This window comes from Martes martes (genome assembly GCF_963455335.1).
Source record: "Martes martes genome assembly, chromosome: 7".
Classification (NCBI taxonomy): Eukaryota; Metazoa; Chordata; class Mammalia; order Carnivora; family Mustelidae; genus Martes; species Martes martes.
In genome coordinates this window covers 111627256-111652955 of record NC_137894.1, presented here as the reverse complement: position 1 = coordinate 111652955, position 25700 = coordinate 111627256, and the positions used below count along the sequence as shown (strand labels likewise).

General features: G+C 39.4%; 1 protein-coding gene across 1 annotated transcript; it reads right to left on the bottom strand.

The window, feature by feature from the left end:
• Positions 1–3777: 3777 nt before the first annotated feature.
• On the bottom strand, positions 3778–21474 carry GARIN2 (golgi associated RAB2 interactor family member 2; the record flags this gene model as incomplete). Its single annotated transcript, XM_080809750.1, has 6 exons — positions 3778–3842; positions 6752–6780; positions 12730–12977; positions 16433–16976; positions 17720–17919; positions 21316–21474. The coding sequence occupies 6 exons, from the start codon at positions 21472–21474 to the stop codon at positions 3778–3780; spliced, it is 1245 nt and encodes a 414-aa protein (XP_080665876.1).
• Positions 21475–25700: the final 4226 nt, after the last annotated feature.

Sequence of the window (25700 nt, the reverse complement as noted above, 5' to 3'; positions counted from 1 at the left end):
AAAATTCAGTTTCTCAGTTGAACCAGCCACGTTTCAAGTGCTCAGTGGTGACATATACCCGGTTGCTACCATATTGGACCATATATTTCTAGAGGTTTGTCTGTGGGACAGGAAGGAGAACATGGAGCTCAGACGTATTCCTTGCTGTGACTCAGGTCACAATAGAAATACCAGTACTATTTGCTATTAGTGTGAAATTTGAGATAGATATCTATATATATCTTTTTTCCCTAGCTGCATTGTTTTGAACAAGTAACTTAACCTCTGTAACTCCACTTTCACCATCTGTCTGTAAAACAGGAAAGTAATAACACCCTTCAGATTGTTGTGAAGCTTGAGAAGGCACGCAAAGCACATGGTAGAATGACTGGCAGCTTTTTGAAAAGGAGTAAGTGGTGGCTTTTAAAAATCCAAATTATTCTTTGGATGGGGACCATGTATAGTTCTTCTTCTATATTTAAAGGAGTAGAAGTGGGGCGCCTGGGTGGCTCAGTGGGTTAAGCCTCTGCCTTCAGCTCAGGTCATGATCTCAGCGTCCTGGGATTGAGCCTTGTATCGGGCTCTCTGCTCAGCGGGGAGCCTGCTTCCTCCTCTTTCTCTGCCTGCCTCTCTGCCTACTTGTGCTCTCTCTCTCTGTGTCAAATAAATAAATAAAACCTTAAAAAAAAAAAGGAGTGGAAGTTTTTAAAATCCTGTTTGGAAATGGCATTCACTGATTCAGCAAATACTATCTCTCAGGTCAGGTGCTCAACACTTAAAACACAAAGAAAGAACACAGTCCCCACCTTCAAGAACCTTATAGTGCTTAATCTTAGAAACAACAAGGTGTTGGGTTAAGGTCCAAGTGAGAAAAGGGAAACCAAAGAGAGTAACAAATTTATCCAACAACCCCAAAGAAAAGAAGCCCTCCAGATAAAAATTGAGTTTATGAATTGGAAACCTTAATAGTTCTATTTCTCTACCTTCCTTTAAAATTGATATCCACAATTATAATAGCCAAGATTTAAGAGGTTAGATTGGCATGAACTTAAATGCTCAGTGATTGATTAGTAGTAGCCTTTATTTCTGCCACATGGAAGACACTGCTTTTTTTTTTTCTCTTGTGTTGTTATTTCTTGAGCCATGCTTGTTTTTTAGTTTAGTAGTTTGTATTTATCTGACAAAAAAAAAAAAAAAAAGGAAAAGTCAGTTCAATTCAAAGGTCTAAAATACAGAATATTTTAAAAGTTATTACTGGTAAGTATAAAACATTAAAAATGACATATGAGTAAAATAAGTGATTGAAATAAGTAAAATTGCATCTTTAATATAGCTTCTCTTCTTATTCTAACAATACAGATTCTCTGGACAGATAAGATCTCACTTTTGAAATCTAGATGTTGAAGTGATATTAAAGGAAACTCCTTAATTTCTTAAAATTTTTGTTTTTAACAGCAATTTCTGGAGTGCCTGGGTGGCTCTAACCCCTGTGCTGACACTACATTTTGATCCTTGAAAGATTGTAGGGCAGAAACCCCAGCAAACCCTCAACATCCCATTCCACCTCTATTGTTACTACAATAGAAGTAATAAGATACCCTGCTCAAAGATTCAGTTTGTTGACAACTTTTTGTGCAAGCATCACATCTGTCCTTTATAGCTACAGTGACTTATAATTGTAAAAAAAAAAAAAATTACCTTTTGGTTGTCTTACATGTTTTTTTCCATTGGCCTTTTCTTTTCCTGTTTTACTTTCCTTTCCTCACATCCATTTCCCTGAGAAAAGGGGACACAGATGAGGCATGAAATTGAGGGAAGTAGATTGACATCAGAGGAGGGAGCCAGAGGGCAAATGAAAAATCGTGGGGAAAGTGGAAAAGAGAGAGGGAAGTGAGGAAGAAAGGAAAAAGCCAGAAGCAGGAGAGAAAAAAGCACAGAAGGAGAGACAACTTAATTTGGTCTTAAATTAAAACATGTCTTTATTCTTTCCAATGGAGCCCATTGTTAAATTTCACAAACAGCTTCCCTTTTTGGGTCCTCCCACCCTTTCTCTTTTTAGACCGTGTTTCATAAACAAAGACTGAATCTGGCTGCTTAGGATTTCAAGGAATTTGATTTGCAATAGTTCAGAGAGAAGTGGAAAAGAAAGATGGGTTTGGATGGAGAGGACATGCCCCAGATTTCATAAGCAATTTTCCCCTGTGGTCTTTCTCAGCTCTCTCTCTTTTGTCTAATTGCCTACCATCTTGGGAAAATACCATTGGACGATAGGTAAACCTAAATTTGGGCTTCCCGCAAAGAGATCAGCAGAGCTAAGGAGAGTAAAACCTAGATAGGTAAGAAATTAAAAGTCAAGAAAAGGGAGAGATGGACCCAGATCCAGAGAGACATTGTCAGCCTGGACTATGCCTTGTAACCTTGTCATAAAAAGAGTACGTGTGCCTCACCCACGGAATGGGAGAAGATATTTGCAAATGAAAGTACAGATAAAAGGTTGATATCCAGGATCTATAAAGAACTCCTCAAACTCAACACACACAAAACAGATAATCATATTAAAAAATGGGCAGAAGATATGAACAGACACTTCTCCAATGAAGACATACAAATGGCTACCAGACACATGAAAAAATGTTCATCATCACTAGCCATCAGGGAGATTCAAATCAAAACCACATTGAGATACCACCTTACACCAGTTAGAATGGCCAAAATTAGCAAGACAGGAAACAACGTGTGTTGGAGAGGATGTGGAGAAAGGGGAACCCTCTTACACTGTTGGTGGGAATGCAAACTGGTGCAGCCACTTTGGAGAACAGTGTGGAGATTCCTCAGGAAATTAAAAATAGAGCTTCCCTATGACCCTGCAATTGCACTGCTGGGTATTTACCCCAAAGATACAGATGTAGTGAAAAGAAGGGCCATCTGTACCCCAATGTTTATAGCAGCAATGGCCACGGTCGCCAAACTGTGGAAAGAACCAAGATGCCCTTCAACGGATGAATGGATAAGGAAGATGTGGTCCATATACACTATGGAGTATTATGCCTCCATCAGAAAGGACGAATACCCAACTTTTGTAGCAACATGGACAGGACTGGAAGAGATTATGCTGAGTGAAATAAGTCAAACAGAGAAAGTCAAGTATCATATGGTTTCACTTATTGGTGGAGCATATCAAATAATATAGAGGACAAGGGTAGATGGAGAGGAGAAGGGAGTTGAGGGAAATTGGAAGGGGAGGTGAACCATGAGAGACTATGGACTCTGAAAAACAACCTAAGGGTTTTGAAGGGGCGGGGTGGGAGGGTGGGGGAACCAGGTGGTGGGTATTAGGGAGGGCACAGATTGCATGGAGCACTGGGTGTGGTGAAAAAACAATGAATACTGTTACGCTGAAAATAAATAAAAAATTAAAAAAAAAAAAAAAAAAAAAAAAAAAAAAAAAGAGTACGTGTGCAATGCCCCTTGACGAAGCCTTACTCAGAAAGGAGAAAAGTGTCAAACTGCTGAGAAGTCTGAGACATGAATAAGAGACCATGGTCCCCAGGCATGGGTGTAAAGGAGTTGGGTGATGGTGACCCTGAATAGGTTAATGGTACCATTTTGTTTGTTTGTTTGTTTGTTTAATTGCTGCGGGAACTGCCTAGGATAGAAATCAGATTCACCGACTCATTTTTCATCTACATTCAGTCTAAATTCCAGGGACAAGGGAGTAAGATTCTACTAATCTTTGCTCTTCTTGGGGCAGGAAGTGTAAAATGTGAGTAAGTAAGTATGAAAGGGGAAAAAAGTGATTCAGAGGAGTGTGGCAACGGGCAAGGAAATGCTAACCAGAGGGAAAATGGAAAAACTATGTAAGCCTAAGTCAGGAAACATGGGAAGACAGAGAGAGAAGTGGGAAGAATGAGAAAGTATGTGAAAGAAAACAAACGGGGAAAATAATTAATACTTTGTGACAACTGCAAGCTAAATTTGTATATTGTACCACCCTTGTGATTTAACAAGCTGAGAGTGGAAGTTCACTGCATTTCGGCTGTATCTTTGCTTAGCTCCTGATTTCCAGAACCCGATTTAAAGCTGCCTGCTGAATTTACAAAGAGGGGTCACCAGGACCCCACACGTATCAGCTTATGACATCATAGCAGCTGAGAGGGCCTTGGGACAACTAAACATGCCCATATATGGAATTTTTTTTTTAAAGATTTTATCTATTTATTTGACAGAGATCACAAATAGGCAGAGAGGCATGCAGAGAGAGAGGAAAGGGGAAGCAGGCTCCCTGCGTCACAGAGAGCAGGGCTTGATCCCAGGACCCTGGGATCATGACCTGAGCCGAAGGCAGAGGCTTTAACCCACTGAGCCACCCAGGTGCCCCTAAACATGCCCATATAGATTCCTCATCTATATGCACACATATTTGATAGCTGAAGAAGCTTGAGGTCCAGAGACCTCACACCCGTGGAACAGAGGAAGTGCATTTAGAACTCAAACCTGCGACTTTTCATTCTAGATGTAGTATTTAACAGCTGGTTTCTTCATCGTTTCCTTCCAGATTTCCTGGAATTCCTTTTCTCAGCTTGTATCATGGACTCATTACCTCCTGCTTACGTTGTCTCCCAAACTGTCATCCTCCCGTTTGTTTTGCTTTGTTGTTGTTGTTGTTGTTTGTTTTTGGTTTTTTTGGTCCCCACAGGTAGTCAGTCAACAAACCTTGCTAACTACATATTTGTGTCCTTGTTGCCATCCGACTCCTTTTTTTTTTTTTTAAAGATTTTATTTATTTATTTGACAGACAGATCACAAGTAGGCAGAGAGGCAGGCAGAGAGAGAAGGGAGGAAGCAGGCTCCCTGCTGAGCAGAGAGCCCGATGTGGGGCTCGATCCCAGGACGCTGGGATCACGACCCGAGCCGAAGGCAGCGGCTTTAACCCACTGAGCCACCCAGGCACCCCTACCATCCGACTCCTTTACACCCGGTTCAAGACTTTGGCACCTTTCACGGTGGACGATTCTAATGACTTCCTATCTGTAGCCTCCTCCAGGTCTCTTAGAGATTGCAGTTAGAGTAATCATTCTAAAATATAGCACTAATTTTGTTAGTTCTGTTTTTCAGTGGTTCCTCCTTCCCTACTGAACTGTACTTTCCAAACTGCCCAGCATGGCTCAAGATTTCCGGAATCTGGCTCCTGCTTTGCTTTCCAGTGGCCTCTCTCACTATTCCTAAATGGAATATGCCCAGCATGGTCCTATTCTTTGATTTTGCTCACACTAATATCCAGGACATTCTTATTTCCCTTTCCTAACTCAAACACTGTCTCTTTCCTTCAGAAATCTTTCATGATTTTCTCTCGTGAGCTAAAACTAGGCACTCCACTTTCTTTTCTGAAAGCACCCATAAGATTCCACTTCATGTTATTTATGCTCATGTCTTGAGGCTTGGCAATGTCCTGCTACCTATTTTTAATCTCTCTACAGAGCCTCAGATATACTAGATGGGCATCAAATTCTCGTTCATTTGAACAAAATTGAGTTTGTGCCAGAAGACAGGTGAAAGAATCAGTCACATATAGAATGAAACTAAATCTATCAGCATTCTACATTAATTTTAAATTCCCAAGGCTTGAACAACTAGTGCTTTGGGATGTATGCTATATGTTATTGTAATAATTACATGCTAACGTGCTAATTAACTATTAGTGATAAGACTGCTGCACGACTAATCCTTGCTTTTAGGAAGCAAGAAGAAAATGCTTGCCTATTGGACATCTCTGGAATTTCTAACAATTAACTGTGATTTCTTTTTGAAATAAAATTTGGAGTAGGAATTGATAGGTAAAAATGCTATATACTGCAAAGGAGATTTTACATTTTTCTTCTAAACTATGATGGCATTTCCTTACAGTGTTCTTAGGTTCAGTACTGTAGGTTGGACTGTAAAACCACATCTCAGTGAAGTTCACCTGGTACTTTTGGACACTAAAGTCCAGTGGGAAGGCCTACAGACAAAAATCCTACTGATAGAAACACCTATCCTCTAATTGTTTGCTTCTTTTTGGGTTGGACTCTCGTAAATGTGACTAAGAATTCCCTTCCCATGGTCTTGGGTTTTAAAGGAGAAATGTTTTTTTCTTTTCATTTAAGTCCAGTGAAATGGGCCTCTCTGTTCCTTCCATGATGTTCTTTGATACGTATGACTGGAGCTGAGGCCCACCCCTCCCCCAACCCCCGACTTGGATGGTAGCTGAGAGGTGGGTCAGCAGCAAGCAAGAGGACACAATGTCCACTGCTGCCTATAGGACAACTCCTGTGTCAGAAACTTGTTAAGAAGTCCAAAGATCCTGAGTCATGAGAATAGGTAAAGAAGCAGAGGCCAAAGACACAAGAAAGAAGAAAAGAGGGGCTAGATGAGTTTAGATTTACCAAGAAATTTGGTTGTAGACCACGCCCCTTCCAAATCAGCAAGGACAAAAGGCCCTGTTTCTGGGGTTCTGCCTGCAGAGCTGGTCTGGGAGTGGTTCCTACCCAGTGAGTTGGATTCAGTACTCTGCCTGCACAGACAAAAGTGCTGTGATGCCTACTCCTTGAGAGATAGTGCGCGGACAAGCTTTGAAGAAGAGTTCCTGCACTGTGGGACTCTCGGAGTGGAGCAAAGGGAATGCACCAAAACATCTAGCTGCATTCCTTCGCTCTTAACTACTCTGTTCCTGCACCCAGAGGTGACTACTGGATACCAGAGGCCACAAAGAAACGCAGAGGGATTCGTTCCATACCTGAGGTGACCGAGTCAGTTCTCATGCTCCTGGAAAAACAAACAGCACATTTCAAAATTTTGCCAGCGTAACCACAAATATTTAGAAGAGAATGACTAGGTATGAGATAACTGGCCATTCTCCGAATGCTTTGTAGGTAGTAATGAAACATGTTTAGCAAGCCTTAGGTATTACATAATAACACATTTTAGAGTAAAATTTACCTACATTTCTGTTAACATGCCAGCTACCCAACCTGTAAAAGCCATAGAAGTGAATAGTATATAATAACACAATATCTATTTTTATTTTATCTATCACCTAGCAATCCGTGAGGTTGTGGGCATCACCCTCCTACTGCCTCTTCCATGTCTGAAAACTCATTTGGGGCTGAGACGGAGCTAATTGCTGCTAATCAGGGGTTTATGTAGAGTCTCTTGTGTTGGGAATATAGGTTCTCATAGAGACGTGGGCGAGATTCTGGATACCTGGGGTTAGAAGGTGCCCACCTCTGCTGGCTTCTTCATCATAATCTCTATGGCCCTGATGGAGGGTGACAGCGTTAGGAAATTTTGCAGGCAAATAACATGCCCAGCTATTTGCTCAAGTAACTGCATTTCTTATAGTTCACTGGATCAAGTAAGAGGCTAGCTGTCAGTTTTTCAGATCATTTCGCTTTCAGAAATGCCTTTGGATAAAGAAGTTTTCTGCATTCCTGATTTTTATAAAGTTAATAATAATAATTAAAATACTTGTTTTCTTAACCTCATTAGCATCTGAAACACAAACTTCAGTCATTTAATTTTCACCAAATCTTTGTTTCTTGGCTACATTTTCAATACATTTTTTGGAAGCATTGCTGTTTGAGTAAAATAAAACACTTGGGAAGAATAATTACCCTCATACAATAGCTTCCCAGATTAATGTATAAAGACATAATTATGATCCATTTTAAGGGACCTGGCAGGGGCACCTGGGTGGCTCAGTGGGTTAAGCCTTTGCCTGCCTTTGGCTCGGGTGGTGATCCCAGGGTCTTGGGATTGAGCCCTGCATTGGGCTCTCTGCTCGGCGGGAAGCCTGCTTCCCTGCCCCTCTCTCTGCCTGCCTTTCTGCCTACTTGTGATTTCTCTGTCAAGTAAATAAATAAAATCTTAAAAAAAAAGGGGGGGACCTGGCAAAGAAATCCAGGTTGAGGTCTACAATGGCTCTTTCTGAAATAGAGGTTAAATTAGTAATTTTCTAAGGATTTGGCAAATAAGTGTTCATGTAGCCATCACCAAATAGGTCTGGTGATTGACATGAAGGTTGAGCTTACCGATAAAAGTTTTTCAGAGACTGGGAAATATTAAGTAAATGTACTTTAAAAAAAATAGGTGCAAATTAAAGTGAAGCCTGACATTATCTTCTTTAAAACAAAGGGAAGAGTCATAGTAGCACTACTGTCAGGGTATGAGAGGGAATATAAATGCTCCATAAAGTAAATCCTTCACTTTTAAAGGACCTAAAGTGATATTATAGACGTCTCCGTACTCTTTCACTCATCTATATTGAAACTGCTCAATTTACATTGTAAACACTAATAAATCTGAAGACAAAATATTCAACGAGGTCATCCTTTAATTTTTCTTTTTCATTTTCCCAAAGTATACCGTTATAAAACGTCACTGAAATCCATGGTCTTGGAGAAGAGAAATAGAAAGAAATTACTTGTCACTTTCACAGGGTATTGTCTTAACCCTACAAACATCCAAGGAATAAACTGAATTCCATTCTGTTCTTAGATATAACATCTTTCATTCATAATGAACATTCTCAAATTAGGCTCTAGCTCGTAATTATGTTCCAGATGCAAATATGCAATAAAAAAGAATCCATCCTTGATTAAGTTGGGCTTAAGAGGATTGCTTGGAGCCAAAATTTGTTTTTTGCTTTGTTTGTAAATCCTCCTTGTGTTTAGTTACAAATGAGGAAATTGAGGTCTGACAAAAATTAATTTAACTTGCCCCAAAATAGAGGAAGCAGGATTTGAACCCAGGGTTGTCTGAAAGCAAAGCTCATTCTCTAGCTGCTATGTCTTCCAATTAATGCTCTAATTAATGCCTCCTAGCATCAGTTTTGATTTTAAAATATGCATGTAATTATAATAATGGTTATGTATAATAAAAGTTTAATGGAAACGTCTATCAATAGCTACAACATATATTAATTAATCACCAACTATGCCCAAGCACTGTGGTTTCTTATCATCCTTTTGTAGAAATAAAATACCATTGTATATACATTTTTCAGAATTTCACTTTTCTAGCTTGCAGTTCCTTATTAGTCATATAGGTCTTCTGTTGAAATTCTCTATTCTTTTCCTAATGGGGATCTGCTGTTTCACTAAATTAACATAATATTTCCTGGTTAGATCTTCTTCCACCAGTCATGGTTTGGATTGCTTTCAGGTTTTAACTACAAAATATGTGTTCGACTAAGTTATTTTCCCTTTTGAATTACTTCTTTGACACGTTTCTTTAAGTCAAGCTGTATAATCATTTGTAGTGTGAATTGCCATCACTCTTGAGAAAGTTCCCACCATTTACAGTGACCCACTCAGTGTTACAGTTAACATCTAATTGAAAGCCAACTGGTAATTGCTTAACTTGTATTTCTTTAATTATTAGTGAGATTGATTCCTTGTTAAGTATTTGTCTTCTGGAGTAAATTTTCTACTCATAACTTTAACCCATTTGCTAATTGGATCCTTTACAAATTCCCATCAGCTATATCTAGATATGGGAGGTAAAACCATTATAGATCATCTAGTTATTCTTTCCCTGTTCCACTGTTATGTATTTCTTTACTTAAAATGATTTTTGGGAGATAGATATTTATAATTGTTAGATAATCAATTGGCCTGGAACTCTGTTCACCAAGAGCTCCACCCTTCCTTCAGATCTCTGCCCTTCCTCAGAGAAGCTGTCCCTGACCACTGAAAGATATCCTTCCTCCTCCTTGAATCCCTGTTTCTATTCTGTAACTCTATTTTTGTTTTTACCACAGTACATTCCAGCTGGCATAATGTATTTTGTTTGTGTATGATCTATATTCTCCACTAGAATGAAACAGCCTCTAACTTATTTTCACAGCTGTACCCCTAGTGCCTAACACATACAAAATGCTCAGTAAATATTATTGGATGAATGGATCAAACTTTGCTATTGAAAATTTCTTTTGTTACTTCAAAGGAGAAGTTACCTTTCTTATGCAACTGAAGCAATTCAACCATTCCATTTTCTTCTAGTTTATTTTAGTTTTAAAATATTTGACGCTTTACCCATCTGAAATTATTTTTTTGTGGTACAGCATAGATCTTTAACCAACATATTCTAGAGTTTTGCTTTTTTTCATGTTTCTTTCAGACCTCTATCTGTTTGAATCTATTTTAGTATCATAATTTCTATATCCTAAACTTTTCACTGGTGTTTCTGATGGCCATTTAATTATAATATGGCTTAAGGTTTTATACAATCTCTAGACATTTTTCAGCCCCAGTGGTTTCCTTGAGATTCTTACCCCTATTTTTTCCACATACTTTCTATAATTGCATAATTTCTCTGAGATATGCTATTTAGATAATTGGTACTGTATTAAATTTATCAATTAATTTAGGCCTTGTCATCTCTGTTGTCTTAAATATAGCTGCCCAGATAGAGAGCTTTATTTTCCTTGTTGAGGTCATCTTGTGCTTCTGCCATTAGAGTTTTATAATTCCATATATATAGGTCTCTTATCACTCTCACTAAATATCTGAATTTTATTGCTGCTTTTGAAAAATACATTCTTTTTCAGTGCATTTTTTTGTTTGTTAATAAAAATCATGAAACAAACAATATTTTGTGAGTTTATCTTATAATCTGTGACCTTCCTAAAACTGTCTACAAACCAAGATATTTGATGATTCTCAAATTTTCTAAATACGAATTTCCATTTGCGAAGAGTGATTTAAAAAAAAAATCTCATATTCATCCATCATATTTCTTTGTTCTATTGCAACTGCTAGACTCCCTTATATTATATCACATAGAAATGTTAACAAGAACATCCTTAATTTGTTCTAAGTTTTATGTAGCACACTTCTAGAATTTCTACATTAAAAACAACTTGGCTCCGGTTTGGAATAAATATTTTTCACTGTGCTGAAGGAGAACTCTTCTGCATTTTGTGGATCTTTATCAAGAATATCAAAGTTTCTTACATGTATTTAAGGTATCTATGACTTTTTTCTGCTTTTCTTTTGAATAATGACTTATACTGACAGTGTCCTTAATTTTATATTAAGCTCGCTACATTTTGCATGCTAGGATTCTATGAATTTACCATGCATTGTCTTAAGGAGGATTAATCGAGAATTTTCTTTCTTGTGTTGTCTTTCCGGCTTTATAATCCAGACAAATTATTTGCTTCAAAAAATTAGGATAATATAACACAATTTTTCTATATTTAAAAGAAAACTTTCATTAAATAGAGGTAATTCTTAGAGTGTCTAAAACACTGTCCAGTAAAAGTCACAGCTGTGTTTTTTTTCTTTAATGGGAGCTCTTGGATAAATTTTTTCTATGTTCTCAAGTGCCAGTTTGCCTCCTTGCTTTTTTGTTAAAGTCATTTATTTAACTTAGGATTTCAAAGTTATTGAAGAAAAGTTGTATATAATCTTTCTCAGTAACATTTTACTATTGTTCTCATTGATGATGACCTTTTGAATTTCTAATTTTATTATTTATTTATTTATTTGAGGATTCTATTTACTTATTTGGGAGAGAGAGAAACAGAGCGAGAGAAAGCATGAGCAGGGAGGAGAGGGAGAAGAAGACTCCCCGCTGAGCAGGGAGCCCAATGTGGGGCTCAATCCCAGGACCCTGGGATCATGACCTGAGCTGAAGGCAGATGCTTAATGAGCCACCCAGGTGTCCCTAATTTTTTTATTTTTTAAAAAAGGTTGTCCAGTGGTTTACCTGTTTTGTCACTCTTTTTGAAGAATCAACCAAACTCTGTAGCACTTCAAATTACTTTTAATCTTTCTCATTTCTTTCTTTTTTTTAATTTGTTTTCTCCTATTTGTATTTTATACTTAAAATGATTTTAAACATAATTCATTACATTCCCTGTTTCATTCTTGCTCAAGTAAACATTTAAATCTCTAGGTGTTTCTGTGGTTTCTTTTTAAGTGTTACTTTGAAATGACTGGATTAACTTTTATCTTTATAATACAACAGTTCTCTCACATATTCAGCTTGCACTTGAGAATTAAAATGATGAAAACAGGGGCACCTGGGTGGCTCAGTCGGTTGGGCACCCAACACTTGATTTCAGCTCCAGTCATGATCTCAGGGTTGTGAGATGGAGGCCTGAGTCAGGCTCTGTTCTCAGCTGGGAGTGTGGGGGTGTGGGGAGGTGGGGTTGGGGGGGGTTCTGCTCCAGGATTCTCTCTTTCTCTCTCCCCTTCTCCTTCCACCCCTCCCCCACCAGCACTCTCTATTTAAAATATTAAATAAATAAATCTTTGAAAAGAATAAATAAAATTATGAAAGTATTTTTTTGATGATGAAGTTATTTGTTGGAAATGTAGAAGAGCATTTAAGAAATATGTAGAGAAGAACATGGAGAGAAGTATAAAGTAAAAGCAGGAGTGCCCATAGTCACTCTGGGAGATGAGTGCCTTTACTCCAAAACGTGGACACTCTGCTTCTATCCTATATTCTTCAACACACACAGTTGACACTAGCGAGCCTAGAATGTGAACTGAAGGGCGTGAGAAGTTGACAGGAGGATAAAAATTAGACAAGGTTAAACCAAATGTGGAGAATGAAGAGACAACTGGGTCATCATTCAATTACATCATAGCTATAGCTGAGAATCTTCAGCAACAAATGCCAGAGTGGAAGAGACGTTAGAGCATACACTTACTCACATTACCTCACGTCTTAGCACCCCTGGCGTTTCCCCACCTCACATACCTGGATTCTTCAGCCTTGAGAGCCAGGCTTTTAAATTCAGTTGTCCTTATTTCAGAGGATCTGGCACTTAGCTCTTTGGATGAACTTGTGTCACTTTCTTCTTGAGTCAAGGTAGTATGAAAACATCGTTCACCTTGGAAAGTCAACGTTACATTTGAGATGGTGACATGTTTTGAGGATTCTTTGAACTCGTTCTTAATTTTTGTATCTCGTAGACACCCAGGCTTCAGAGCGTTTCCCATTTTTTCCTTTGAAAATAATAAACAGCAGCGAATTAGGTAACAGGAGAGCATTGCACAAAAATAGATAATTTATGGAGCAAAAATACCTAATACAGTAATCATTTCATTCTGTATCTACTGGGTGCCCTCAAGTTCACAGGTGCAAGGTTGAGGGAATGAGGCTTGGTGTTGTGTGGAAGCTGATAGTCTGGGACTTGACACCGCAAATTCAGAAGCTCATGTGTTTGGGTACAACCCTGTCAGCTTACCCCAGAAAATTAGTACTTAATTACAGCATTTCCTTTTTCTGAATTGTTGGGGCAAAAAAGGTTGTCCAGAAATACCTTGCCACCTACTCCCCAATCTGATGTTGCTTTTATTTTTTAATTTTTATTTTTTAAAAGATTTTACTTATTTATTTGACAGACAGAGATCATAGGAGGCAGAGAAGCAGGCAGAGAGAGAGGAGGAAGCAGACTCCCCGCTGAGCGGAGAGCGCGATGCGGGGCTCGATCCCAGGACTCTGGGATCATGAGCTGAGCAGAAGGCAGAGGCTTTAACCCACTGGGCCACCCAGGCGCCCCCTGATGTTGCTTTTAATTTAAGAGTACCAAATAGGTGAGGGGGCGTCTGGGTGGCTCAGTCAGTTAAGTGTCCAACTCCTGGTTTCAGCTCAGGTCAGGATCTCAGAGCCTTGGGATCAAGCCCCGTGTCAGGCTCCGCACTCGGCTAGGAGTCTGCTTCTCTCCCTCTCTCCCCCTTGCTCTCTGCCCCTCCCCCTGCGTATGCATGCTCTCTCTCTCTTTCAAATAAATAGTAAATCTTTTTTTTTTTAAATGAGTATCTAATAGGTGACATGAGTCATGTCTTTTGAGGCAAAAGATTTCATTTTTCAAAAGAGTTAGAACCCATACCTAAAACTAATACTGTAAAATCTCTCCTGTTCTCCTAGTTTCCTGGGTTCTATTAATGGACCCCCTCTCTAGCCACTCACTGCCTTCCTCAGAATCTGTCTTAGGCCTCTGAGCAACGGGTCAGCTGGTCCTAAACACCATGTCTCTCTACTGGCCCTTCCTACCTCCTCATTCCTCCCATGGCCACCGCCTCATTCACCACCTCTATTAATTTCCCTGGAAAATAATACAGTACTCTTCTTCCTTAAGGAAAAACTTTTTTTTCCATCAATCAAAGTAACACATATTTACACATTTATTATAGAACATTTAGAAGATCCTCTAAAATATAAAGTGGAAGGGAGAAAATTATTAATTTCTTAGGGCCACTGGCCAGAAATAACTACACTTATGGCACATTTCATTCAGGCTTTTTGTCCTATTATTTTGTATATGTCTGCTTTGTGATAACATTTCAGTTCTATATCCCACATTGTTCACTTGATTTACTAAAAGCATTTTCCTCATGTCATTACAAATTGTGTGTAAAACTGCTTGAATTTTTTTGATTTAAAATTATTTTATTATAGGAAACAGAAAAGCATAAAGAGGAAAAACATTAATTGCCTATAATCCCACGATCTGGAAATAAGCTGCTGTTAATAATATGACTTCTCCCCCCCCACGTTGCTTATGAGCATATACATGTATTTTTATGGAATAGGGAGCATATTTAATTTTTCACTCAACTTTTTTCAATCATGAAAGTTTCTTCAGGTAAAGAAAAATTTTCCCAACAATTTTAATAACTACAGAGTAATCTTTCACTTAACAATTATGTTCTGACTGTCTATGATCTTGCCAGATACTATGATCGCTCCTGAAAAAGATTAATACAGCACCTGTCCTTCATGGATTTATATCAATTTATTGACTCCCTTGTGGTGGGTGTTTAGGTTCCTTCCAAATTTTCATTATTTCATTTTGACAAACGTGATATATAGTATTATTAACATCTTTATAGTTAAATCCTCATTCTTCATTCTGATTAATTCCTTAAGGAAGATTCCTAGAAATGGAATCACTGAGGCAAAGGGAATAAACTTTTTTAGGCTATTTTTTTTAAAGATTTTATTTATTTATTTGCAGACAGAGATCACAAGTAGGTAGAGAGGCAGGCAGAGAGAGAGGAGGAAGCAGGCCCCCCGCCAAGCAGAGAGTCCAATGCAGGGCTCGATCCCAGGACCCTGGGATCATGACCTGACCTGAAAGCAGAGGCTTTAACCCATTGAGCCACCCAGGTGCCCCTAGGCTCTTGATTCATAATGATTTCAAGAAAGTTTGGGCCAATTCTTATCTCTGCCATAAATCTATGTGACTTCCAAGTTGACCACACCTTTACTAACACTGACTATTTTTATTCTTTCAATTAACAGTTTTATAGGCTTTTTTCTAAGTTTGCATTCCTTTGGTTACTGGTGAGGTTAAACTTTCTCCAGTGTATTTATTGGCAGTTTTCTTCTTCTGTAAAATGTCTATGCTTGCCCTTTGTGATTTTCCTATGATGGGCCCCTTGGAGGATTTCCAGCAGTAGGTCCTCAAACTTATGCCTTTATCTACAATCCATGCTATCATCGGAGTAATCTTTCTAAAAGCACAGTTCCTTCACTCTCTCACACAGAGGGTTTTTTGTGGTTAAAGTTTTCCCGGAGAGCAATGTCCATACCTCTTGATTTGGCATTCAAGTATTGCAAACAACTTGCCAATCCTATAACCTAATATTTTCCACATATATTATGCTCCAGCCGAACTGAACTACCATTCTTGGATACTGCAGTGTTTTTCCACTTTCTAGCCTTTTCTAAACCCACTCACTTCTTTTGGCACTTTATTTTTCTATTTCCATCCTCACTTTTACCAGTTGAAATTTCACCCCACCCTTCAATGTAGTGCATACTTTTATACACATTTGAACCTTAAAATAGCCCTTAAGTGACATTAATATCCTTGTTTTGGAGACGAGGAAACTCATGCAGCTCAAACAGCTCCAGTGGTTTGGCCAAACAGTTATGCAGCAGGGCAAGAATCCAATCCGGGTCTTCCGACCATGGTCCCGAAGCTCCTTCCATCTCACCACAGCTTTCTTTCTTTTTTTTAAAAGATTTTATTTATTTATTTGACAGACAGAGATCACAAGTAGGCAGAGAGGCAGGCAGAGAGAGAGGGGGAACCAGGCTTCCTGCCAAGCAGAGAGCCCAATGCGGGGCTGGATCCCAGGACTCTGAGATCATGACCAGAGCCGAAGGCAGAGGCTTAACCCACTGAACCACCCAGGCGCCCTTCACCATAGCTTTCTGATACTGGGTTAAATGTGATGTTAAGGATGGTCCCTGCCTCTTTCAGGATACCTCCTGTAACTCCTTTATACCAGTGCTTAAGGTTAATATCCCATTATTTAAAATTAGGTTACTCAGAGCACATTCCATAGTATTTTGATAAGCAGTATGCAGGAGTTAACCAAGAAGAGTGATGTTGGTTATCACTCTTATTCTTAATTATTAAGGAATGAACGTCTGCCATGTCCCTTACCTTTTCCTCTTGCTTGGCCCTTAGTATGTCATCATTTTCAAACACCACTGTGACCTCTGAGCAGTTTGGGACGTCACAGAGGTCTGTGACTTCTGTGACTTCTGTGACAATATTTATATCTGGGGCCTCTGTGACCTCATTTTCTGGAACATCTGTGACATCGGTGACATCAGTGACGTCGGTGACATCGGTGAAATCTGAGAAATCAGTGCTTTCTACGGCATGTACAGGTTCTGAACACGAGCACAAGGGTGGGCTCTGTAGGGTTGTGAAGGCTGCAATATCCATGATGTCCCCCGAGCCCGTGATGTCGGTGCTATTCGTGATTTCTGAGAGGCTTGAGACTTCCGACAATTTGGAAACTTTGGCTTTCTCCTCATTCAAGAGGGAAATGAGTTTCACCCACTGACAAAAGAGGGTGTCTTGTTTACATGCAGGGGCGCAGAGCTGTAGGTAGTAGGCTCGACCACTCACTAGCTTTACTTTGAGGCGCATGTTCTCAGCATCGTGCACAGAAAGGGTCACAAACTGCAGAGGAAGGAACCTGAAAAGAATCACAAAAGTCATCTGGGGGCCTGACTGGAGACCTACCAAAAGGCCTTTCCTTTTGTGTTGTGTAGCAGTTTGCAGAGTGAGATGAAGGACAGCAGGCTCGTCTCCCAGACAGGCCTGGGCAGGGGCAGGCATGGGGTTGGGCAGAACCTACTTGTGGCCACCATGTTCCTGCATCTGGCTTTTAGTTTTGAGGCTCAAAACTTTGATTTTTTAGTACATGGAACCAGGCTGCTGAGGGCTATCTCACTCAAATTATACTCCCAAGACTCTGATGAACTAAAAAAAAAAAAAAAAAAAAAAAAAAAAAAAAATCAGAGTATCAACTATTGATTCTGAGGGGTTTTCCCACTTTGTTAATCCTGCAAAGCTGAGAGTAGTTGAGTGATTGCTCTAGGTCGTACGGCAAGTTAGTGGCTTGAGACAAGACCAGAGTGAATTCTGATGGAAGCTGGGGTGCTGGGGAAGGAAGAGCATGTTCTAGACAGCCAGTTTCTAATGACTCTTCAGTTACTGTTACTTAGGTCTGATTTTTAAAAATTAATTACTTGTTTGACTGCCAGCTTGTCATAAGCTGTTTTCCCAGACTTTAAGGACATGATTCTTTGCCATTTGTAGCAGGATACAAGTGAGATGCTCCCTTGGAGCAAATGTCATTGGTGTTTTTATTTTCAGCTTCTCAGGGGTAAAGCATCTTTTCTGAGAGATCCTTAACCTCTTCCCTTTGTAACTCACCTGGTGAGCACCAGGTTCTGCGGTGAAGGAGATGTCAGGAGACTTTGAAACAGGGATTTTGTATTTTTCTGAGCTTCAGGTGTCAGATGTGCCAGAAGCATCACGTTGGGGGTCTTGTGGGTTTCACTGGAAGAGCAGATGCCTACAGTCACCCAGTTGGCTCGGTTATGAAGGTAAATGGATTCACCTCTCCTGTTAACCTAGGGTAGAGAACAGGAAGAGGAGTTTTCTGCTAAAGTGCATGGCCCTGACAACTGTGCTTACCTGAGCAGTGCAGGAAATAAAGGAGAAATGAACCATGATGATGCATTTGTTCCATTACTCGCTGATGCGAATTCCTGGAGATTATCACAGTGAATGGACAGACACAGTCCCTGGACCATGGGGATTCTATCAGGGAAGGTGAACATTAAACAAGTATGTCACTAATTATTATTGCAGGAAATATTACCAAGTACAAGTTCAGGGTGCTGTGCTGTGAGACTTGATTTAAGAGGGGATACAGGTAGTGGTGTGCGGGTAAGTGTGTAACAAATATCTGTTGGAAGATATACACATGTTTATTATATATTTTAATGATATAAAAGATGATTAACACACAATTTACAAATAATATTATATTATTATAATATTATACACAAAACTTTATTTTAAATTCAGTGTAGTCAATAGATTCTCACAGCAGTCTTCATTGACCTTTGTCAAACTCTTATATCTGTAACCTAAAGAGCATAAATAACAGTAAGAGGTAGTAAAATAATAGGAAAAATATGGTTTGAGTATATGAGCTTATATGATTTAATTTTTAATAATATGTGGGGTGTCTGGTTGGCTCAGTTGTTAAGCATCTGCCTTTGGCTCAGGTCATGATTCCAGAGTCCTGGGATCGAGCCCCACAGTGGACTCCCTGCTCAGTAGGAAGCCTGCTTCTCCCTCTCCCACTCCTCCTGTTTGTGTTCCCTCTCTCACTGTGTGTGTCTCTGTCAAATAAATAAATAAAATCTTTAAAAAATTTTTTAAAAATCTGTTTTTAATGATGGACTCACAAATCTTCTGAACATTTACCCATCAGCCAGCTCCAGCACACCCCAGACACAGGGTCAGAGAAATCTCCCCTGAGGAAGAGACCTCTGGCTGAGACCTGAACAAGGTGGGAGTTAAACTGGCTGGGTGGACAGGAGAGCTTTTCAGGCAGAAGAACAGCAGATGCAAAAATCCCAAAGTCCAAGAATCTTGGCCAGTAAAGTCTGATAGTTGGAAGAAAAGAAGACTGAAAAGTGCCAGACAGGGACATGAAGGAAGCCAGAGAGGGGCAAAACTTGGTGGTTTTCTCAGTTGTGCATTAACTCCAAAACACAAAAAATCACTTAAAAAACAAATATAAACAAATAAATAAGTAAATAAGCAAATAAAAAATATACATATTTGTTTTATTTGTTTATTTTACATATATAAGACATATATTTATATATTTATATATATTTATTTATATTTATATTATATTTATATTATATTATATTTATATTATATTTATTTATATATATTTATATATATTTATATATATTTATTTATATATTTATATATATTTATATATATTTATATATATAAATATATATTATATTATATTTATATATTTATATATAAATATATAAATATACATTTATATATTTATATATAAATATATAAATATATATTTATATATCAGGCATTTATATATATATATATCAGGCATGGCTCTGGGCGGGTCTTTAGTGTGGGCTACAACCTCTTTCAGAGGAGAAATATATATATATATATATTTATATATTTATATATATTTATATATTTATATATATTTATATGAATATATATATATATATATTTCTCCTCTGAAAGAGGTTGTAGCCCACACTAAAGACCCGCCCAGAGCCATGCCTGATTAACAGAATCCAGAATCCATCCAGTACTGCCCCTGAGGGATGGTGCTCTGGCTCAAGGGTTAAATATTGATGAACCTTGATTGGTCATTGTGGTTTCATCCCCTTGCCAGTGCTTGCTTTCAACAGGGCCATGTGGCCTAGGCCCAGCCAATCAGACACAGTGAGTGGGGGGCCTCCTGGTGGCTCCAGGAAAGGTTTCTCAGTCCTCACAAAAAGTTGCTATGATGAGAGTACCTCTTCTCTTTTTGGCAGCTGTTTGCATGTAATGTCCTGAGGGGAGCTAACTTGGGGGGACTAGAGCACAAGAGAGGACCTGGGTCCTCCAGAACTCCCTGCAAGGGAGCTGATGCTCTGTGGCTCTTTTACTTTGAGATAACTGTTGTTCTTTTTTGTTTAAAGTTGGGTGGGGGGGGGCGCCTGGGTGGCTCGGTGCGTTAAAGCCTCTGTCTTCAGCTCAGGTCATGATCCCAGGGTCCTGGGATCGAGCCCCGCATCTGGCTCTCTGCTCAGCGGGGAGCCTGCTTCCCCCTCTCTCTCTGCCTGCCTCTCTGCCTACTTGTGATCTCTCTCTCTCTCTCTGTCAAATAAATAAATAAAATCTTAAAAAAAAAAAAGTTGGGTCAGGAGCAACTGTGGCAACTTGCTTCCAAAGACATACTAACCATAAAAGGTTGTATATGTTGAAGGAAATAACTCACCCAATTATGATATGGGGCATGTCTACCTCCCTCCCTCAGAGTTCGTTAGAACATGCAAAAAGTTGTTTGAAAAGGGGGTAGGAAAGAAGTGTGAAAAATTAAGAAGATTATTAGTAGGAAAGAAGCATATAGAAGGTAAAATCATCAAATCATTACTTATCACATCTGTTCTGGGCATTACTTAAACATTAGTGTTCTTTAAACACCTGCCTCTGGTGTTCTGGAGGGTGAGGAGGTCTCCCTAGGACCCAGGCATCAGAGCAGAGAACACGTTTATGGAAGAAGTGTCTGTTGTCTTCCCTGTCTCCCCTCTGTAGAATCAGCTGAGGGGCTGCTTGTATGGGTGTTTTGTATTAGTCTTGGTCATGGCCTTACTATGGAGTTTAAGGGTACAGCCTACAACAGTGAACTCATTTCCCCATTTCTTTGTCTGAAGATTTTAATGTTGAATGTCTAGGGAAAGCAAAATTGCTCTCAAATGTGTTGAAATGCAGTTTCATTCATGATGTTGGTACATTTCTGTGAGAAGAAATCTCTTCTTCTTGACAATTTGACAATTTTTACTTTCAGAACTAGAGCCAAAATTCATTATAATACTCAGTTGTGTCATAGATGTTATTCTTTAAAATGTCTTCTAGATCTAAGAAAGGAGCTATCTGAATACTTTCCTGTGTCAGGATGTTCTGAATTCACTGTAATCTCTTCATGTCATCTTGGGAAGATTATGATAGAATGACAATTATGGTGGCATTAGAACAGAATTCCTAGGTGAGAGTTTGCTGAGAAAATTTGAAATGAATTTTCCTTTAACATTATAATTATTTTAGGTTGGTTAAAGTCCCCAAATTGTTCCCTTTAGTTGTCTCATGCATTCCTTTATCACATTTAGAATAATTCTCCTCTGAATCTTCTCAATTTCTCTGAGAAAATTAATCACTGAAGTTATTGGAACTTAATTCAGGGCTCAAATATTATTTACCTGGATAAAATTGCTCTCTAATATGGGAGGAGATACAAAAGGGGCATACTCTCCTCCATCCAACATATTTTGAAGATTTCTTGGATCCTCGGAGGTTGGGACAGAGATGGCATCTCGCTCATTGATCCTTGTGGTAGGGTTCCTATTGTTCTTCTTCATGGTGCTTACATACAAACATCAGAGTCGAGGGAATGGGAACACAATGAACAGATACAGAGAAAATTTAATATAATAAATTTGCCTCCCTTACTCATTGAGTCAACAAATTTTATCAACATCTATGATATGCCAGGCACTGCACTGGGCATTGGGGATATTTCTGAACATGATTGGTAAGATCCCTGTCCCTATGCAGCCTGGGGTGCGGGGCTGGCAACCCTAATTAATGAAGGCAATTGGAAAGGCCTCTTTAGAAGGTTGTGGAACACGTGTGCCACATCCCGCAAATCATCATTTTCTGTCTTCGTAATTAATGGTACTACCATCCTTCCCATTTTTTTTTTTTTTGTAAATAGGGTATCAAACCATACTAAACTGAGAACATGTTTTCCTGACCATTCACCCTTGACTGATGCTTAGCTCTTGGTTGAGAGGTAAATAGTGGCCAGTTGCTCTGGCTCTCTCCAGAAATTGCTTCAACAAAAAACAGTGGCACTGGCATCACTGGATTTCACCTTTTATTGACCAGAAATGACAGAATTCCAAGAAGGGAACAAGGCCTCAGAATGTAATTCTGTTCATATTTTCAAAAGATCTCCTCCTTCCCTCTTCACAAATCCCATGCCAGTTAGAGGAGGGGTCCTTAACTGGCAAGCAGCTGCTCCTGTATTCCACTGCGAATACATAGTTCCACCTCAGTCCTTTCTCAGAGGTTTTTTTCCCTTTTGTTCAAGCTACGGGGTAAGTAGTGGACACGTCTTGTTGCTGTCCCAGCCTGGGTCATAGGAAGCAGAGACCACAGGTACCTGACATCCTATGAGCAATGACTCTTGGCATGGGAATTCCCCATCAGACCTTCTGCTAGCGGCAACTCAATGTCTCCCTTCAGCACAGCTATATATGAACATAGGGAACGTAAGAAGAATCGGGAAAAGCAAGAAAGTAAAATAGTTCAGTAAAGCTAATTATAAAAAGAATGAGACAAAAAGAAAGAGCATTCAGGAAAAGAGAGAGAGAGAGAGAGAAAATACCACCATCACCACCACCACCTCACACATAGGAGATGGGAAATAAGAATGAAATTTATTTAGCAACAGACTTTACATGTGCTATCTTGTTTAATTCTGAAAATACTATGAAGTAGCACTCTTAAGATGCTCATTTTATACACCATGCAGCTGAGGCTTCTAGAGGGGAAGTAACTTACCCAAGTCCCCAAGCCAGGATTCAAACCTTCACAGTCTGATTAGTCTGACTGATTATGCCTTTGCCCATGGTTCAATATTGTCTTGTGTGCTTAGAAAGATGGACGTGAGAAGTGGCAAGAGTGAGAGGGGTCAGAACAGGTCAGGACAGATGGAAAGGAGGAAAGGGAGGGAGCACCAAAGAATCTAAAAGGTGTCCTCTTTCTTCCTATTCTCTTTTATTCCTGAACAGTGTTGTCCTAGATCCATTAGCTGGGACAAAGAGAGGCAGGAATCTGTACTGGGGAGGGTGGGAAGCCTTAACTCAGAACCCAAAGGAGGCAAGAAGGCCTCTGTTGTCGGGAGACGGGAGGTGCAGTATAAGAAATCAGAACCTAGCAGGGTGGGGAGAGTGAACAGGAGAGAGGATGGTAGAAGAGGAGGGTAATTAGTTACATACAGGGGAATTGATCACAAAATAGGAAACCATGAGAATCTATACTGATAGAAGTAAAGGAATAAATTAAAAGTTTGGTGAAGAACAGAGAATTTACATCATTCAAAGTACCTTCTGCCAGCATACTTACTAATTTCAAAGCAGGAAAAAGTATAGTGACGAAGTCACACAGACACCCTCACAGTGGACTGATGAGTGAACACTATTAATAATGGGATGAATCAAAATGGTGCATCACCTTGTAAGACGCAATGAGAAGCACAGAGCATTCTCCTGTGATATCCCTCCCAAAGATGCATGACCCGAATGGTACCATTAGGAAATATCAGGCAGATCCAATTTGGGGGATATTTGACAAAATAACTGGCCTGTGATCTTAAAAAATGTCAACATAATGAAAGTCAAAGAAAGACTAAAAAACCATTCTAGACTGAAGGAGACTAAAGAGAGGTAGTAACTCACTGCAACTGTGCTTCTGAACTGGATCTGTTAGCTATGCAGTCCATTGTGGGGACAAATGGTAAAATTTGAAAGGGGGTTTCAGGGTTAAATGATGATATTATGCAATGTACATGTTCTCATTTTGATGGTTAAATTTTGGCTATGTAGGAGAATGTCCTTGATTGTAGGAAACAGAAACTAAAGTATTTGGGTGTCACAGGGCAACAAATTGGCAAATTACTCTTAAAAGATTTGGGGAAAAAGTTCTTTGTACTGTACTTGCAATATTTCTATATGTTTGTGATTATTTTAAAGAAATTAATGGAAATAATAATGTAAAGAAAGAGGAAGTAAAAGATATGGAGGAGAGGTTGGGGGATATAAAAGTAGAGATAAACAAGGTCTGAGGGTTAACATGTGAAAAGGCCTTTAGTCACCTCAGGTTTCCAAGAAAAGAGCTTTGCAACAGCAATGGGAGATTCCTCATAGTGATTGCAAGATAGGAAAAAAACACAGAAAGCCTTGTCATCTACGTTTTCTCTCCTTCACTACTTACCCAATAGCACAAGGCATCTATTCTATCACTTTGTAGACAGACAGTGAGGTGCCTTAGAGAACCAGAGGACACAGCAAGTGATCAAAGCATCAGATGGACCTTTGGGGCCTAAATACATAGGGAATCTCCTGGAACATAACAAGAAATCATTAGAAAAGAACATTTTTTGATAAGAGCAAGGTACGCCGGCAGAAGGAGAACAAAGGTTAGCAACCTTTTGGGTCAGGGTGACAAGCAAAGTCACAGCAATTGTCCACCCTTCATTTTCCAGGACAGCTGTGATTTCTTACACTTTTGTCCTTCGAAGCTCAGATTCTCTCATATCAGTTCATGAGCCCCCTCTGGAGATCTAGAAAACTTGATCACTGTAAGCAGCATCCTTGGTACACTGAGTTCCCAGAAGAGGGGAATAGGCAAAGAAAGGTTTAAAAGTAAGTCAAGAAGGAACGGAGAGAGAATGGAGAAAGGGAAGGAGGAGGTGTGACAAGGTAGAGCTTAATCTGGTCTTATCAGTATGCACCAACAGAACTCACCTCAACTCAGGGCCAAGCCACAATCCTCTCTTGGAGACAAAGTTCTTAACTCACTTCAGTTTGGGCTTCCTCCTTTTCATGATGAAGTCTTTTGTGAAGGGAACCAAAATAGAAAATGAAGTGCTTACAAAGGAAAAACAGTACAAATCCTTAATTTTATTTCATACCAGGGAGGTCCGTGCCTTAGAAAGAATTTTTCTACCTATGCAGCGTGGGTGAAATGCTCAGAGGGCTGCTGTCTATATTTGAGCTAAGCTGTTGTCAATGATTCTAACCATAGTGTTTTGATGAGTGGAGCCAGACAATCATGAGTTCATAGCTCAGGGTCGGCCTGAAACTGTCAAACAGTGAAATCCTGGGCCCTTATGGCCAAGGAAGACATTTGATAACATGACAAAGGAAGAAATACAGACTCAAATAACTATTGTAAAATGGAGGATCATAAGAAGCCCAAGTTATCTTCTTCCTGTAAAAAGCCAGTGTAGCCTCTATTACTAACTTTCCAGCTGGTGTTCATAGTTGTATGAATGAATATACTTGCATATGCTTACACTCACTATGTTATCCTTTGTGTAGAGTCCTCCGTATTGTGCTTGCTGTCACTATAGACAATACTTTTTCCTCTTCATCAAATTCTGGCTTAAATAATCCCTTCAGGATTACCTGGGCCAGGTGAACTGCAACCAATCACCATCAGGACTCAAGTGCCATAAGGCCAGTATGGAAACTGGTATAGCAGGAATATAAAGGACTCTGGGGTCAGACACATCTAGGTTCATATTTGGGCTCTGTCACCTACTTTTGAGACCTTGGGCACGTGACTTAACATCTCTGAGCTCAATCTCCTCATCTGTAAGATGAAGATAAAATGACCCAACTCAAAGCAGTGATGTATAGGAAACAGTGAAAGCCTTGGCTATCCCATGGTGAGCACCTGAATGTCTATACTGGTCTACCCACACCTGCCCCTCTGTCAAAAAGGTATAATTCACTCAGCCTTTGCTAGGCTGGGCTCCCTCTTGCTCACTTACAGTGTAATACTTCCTGAGTCATTC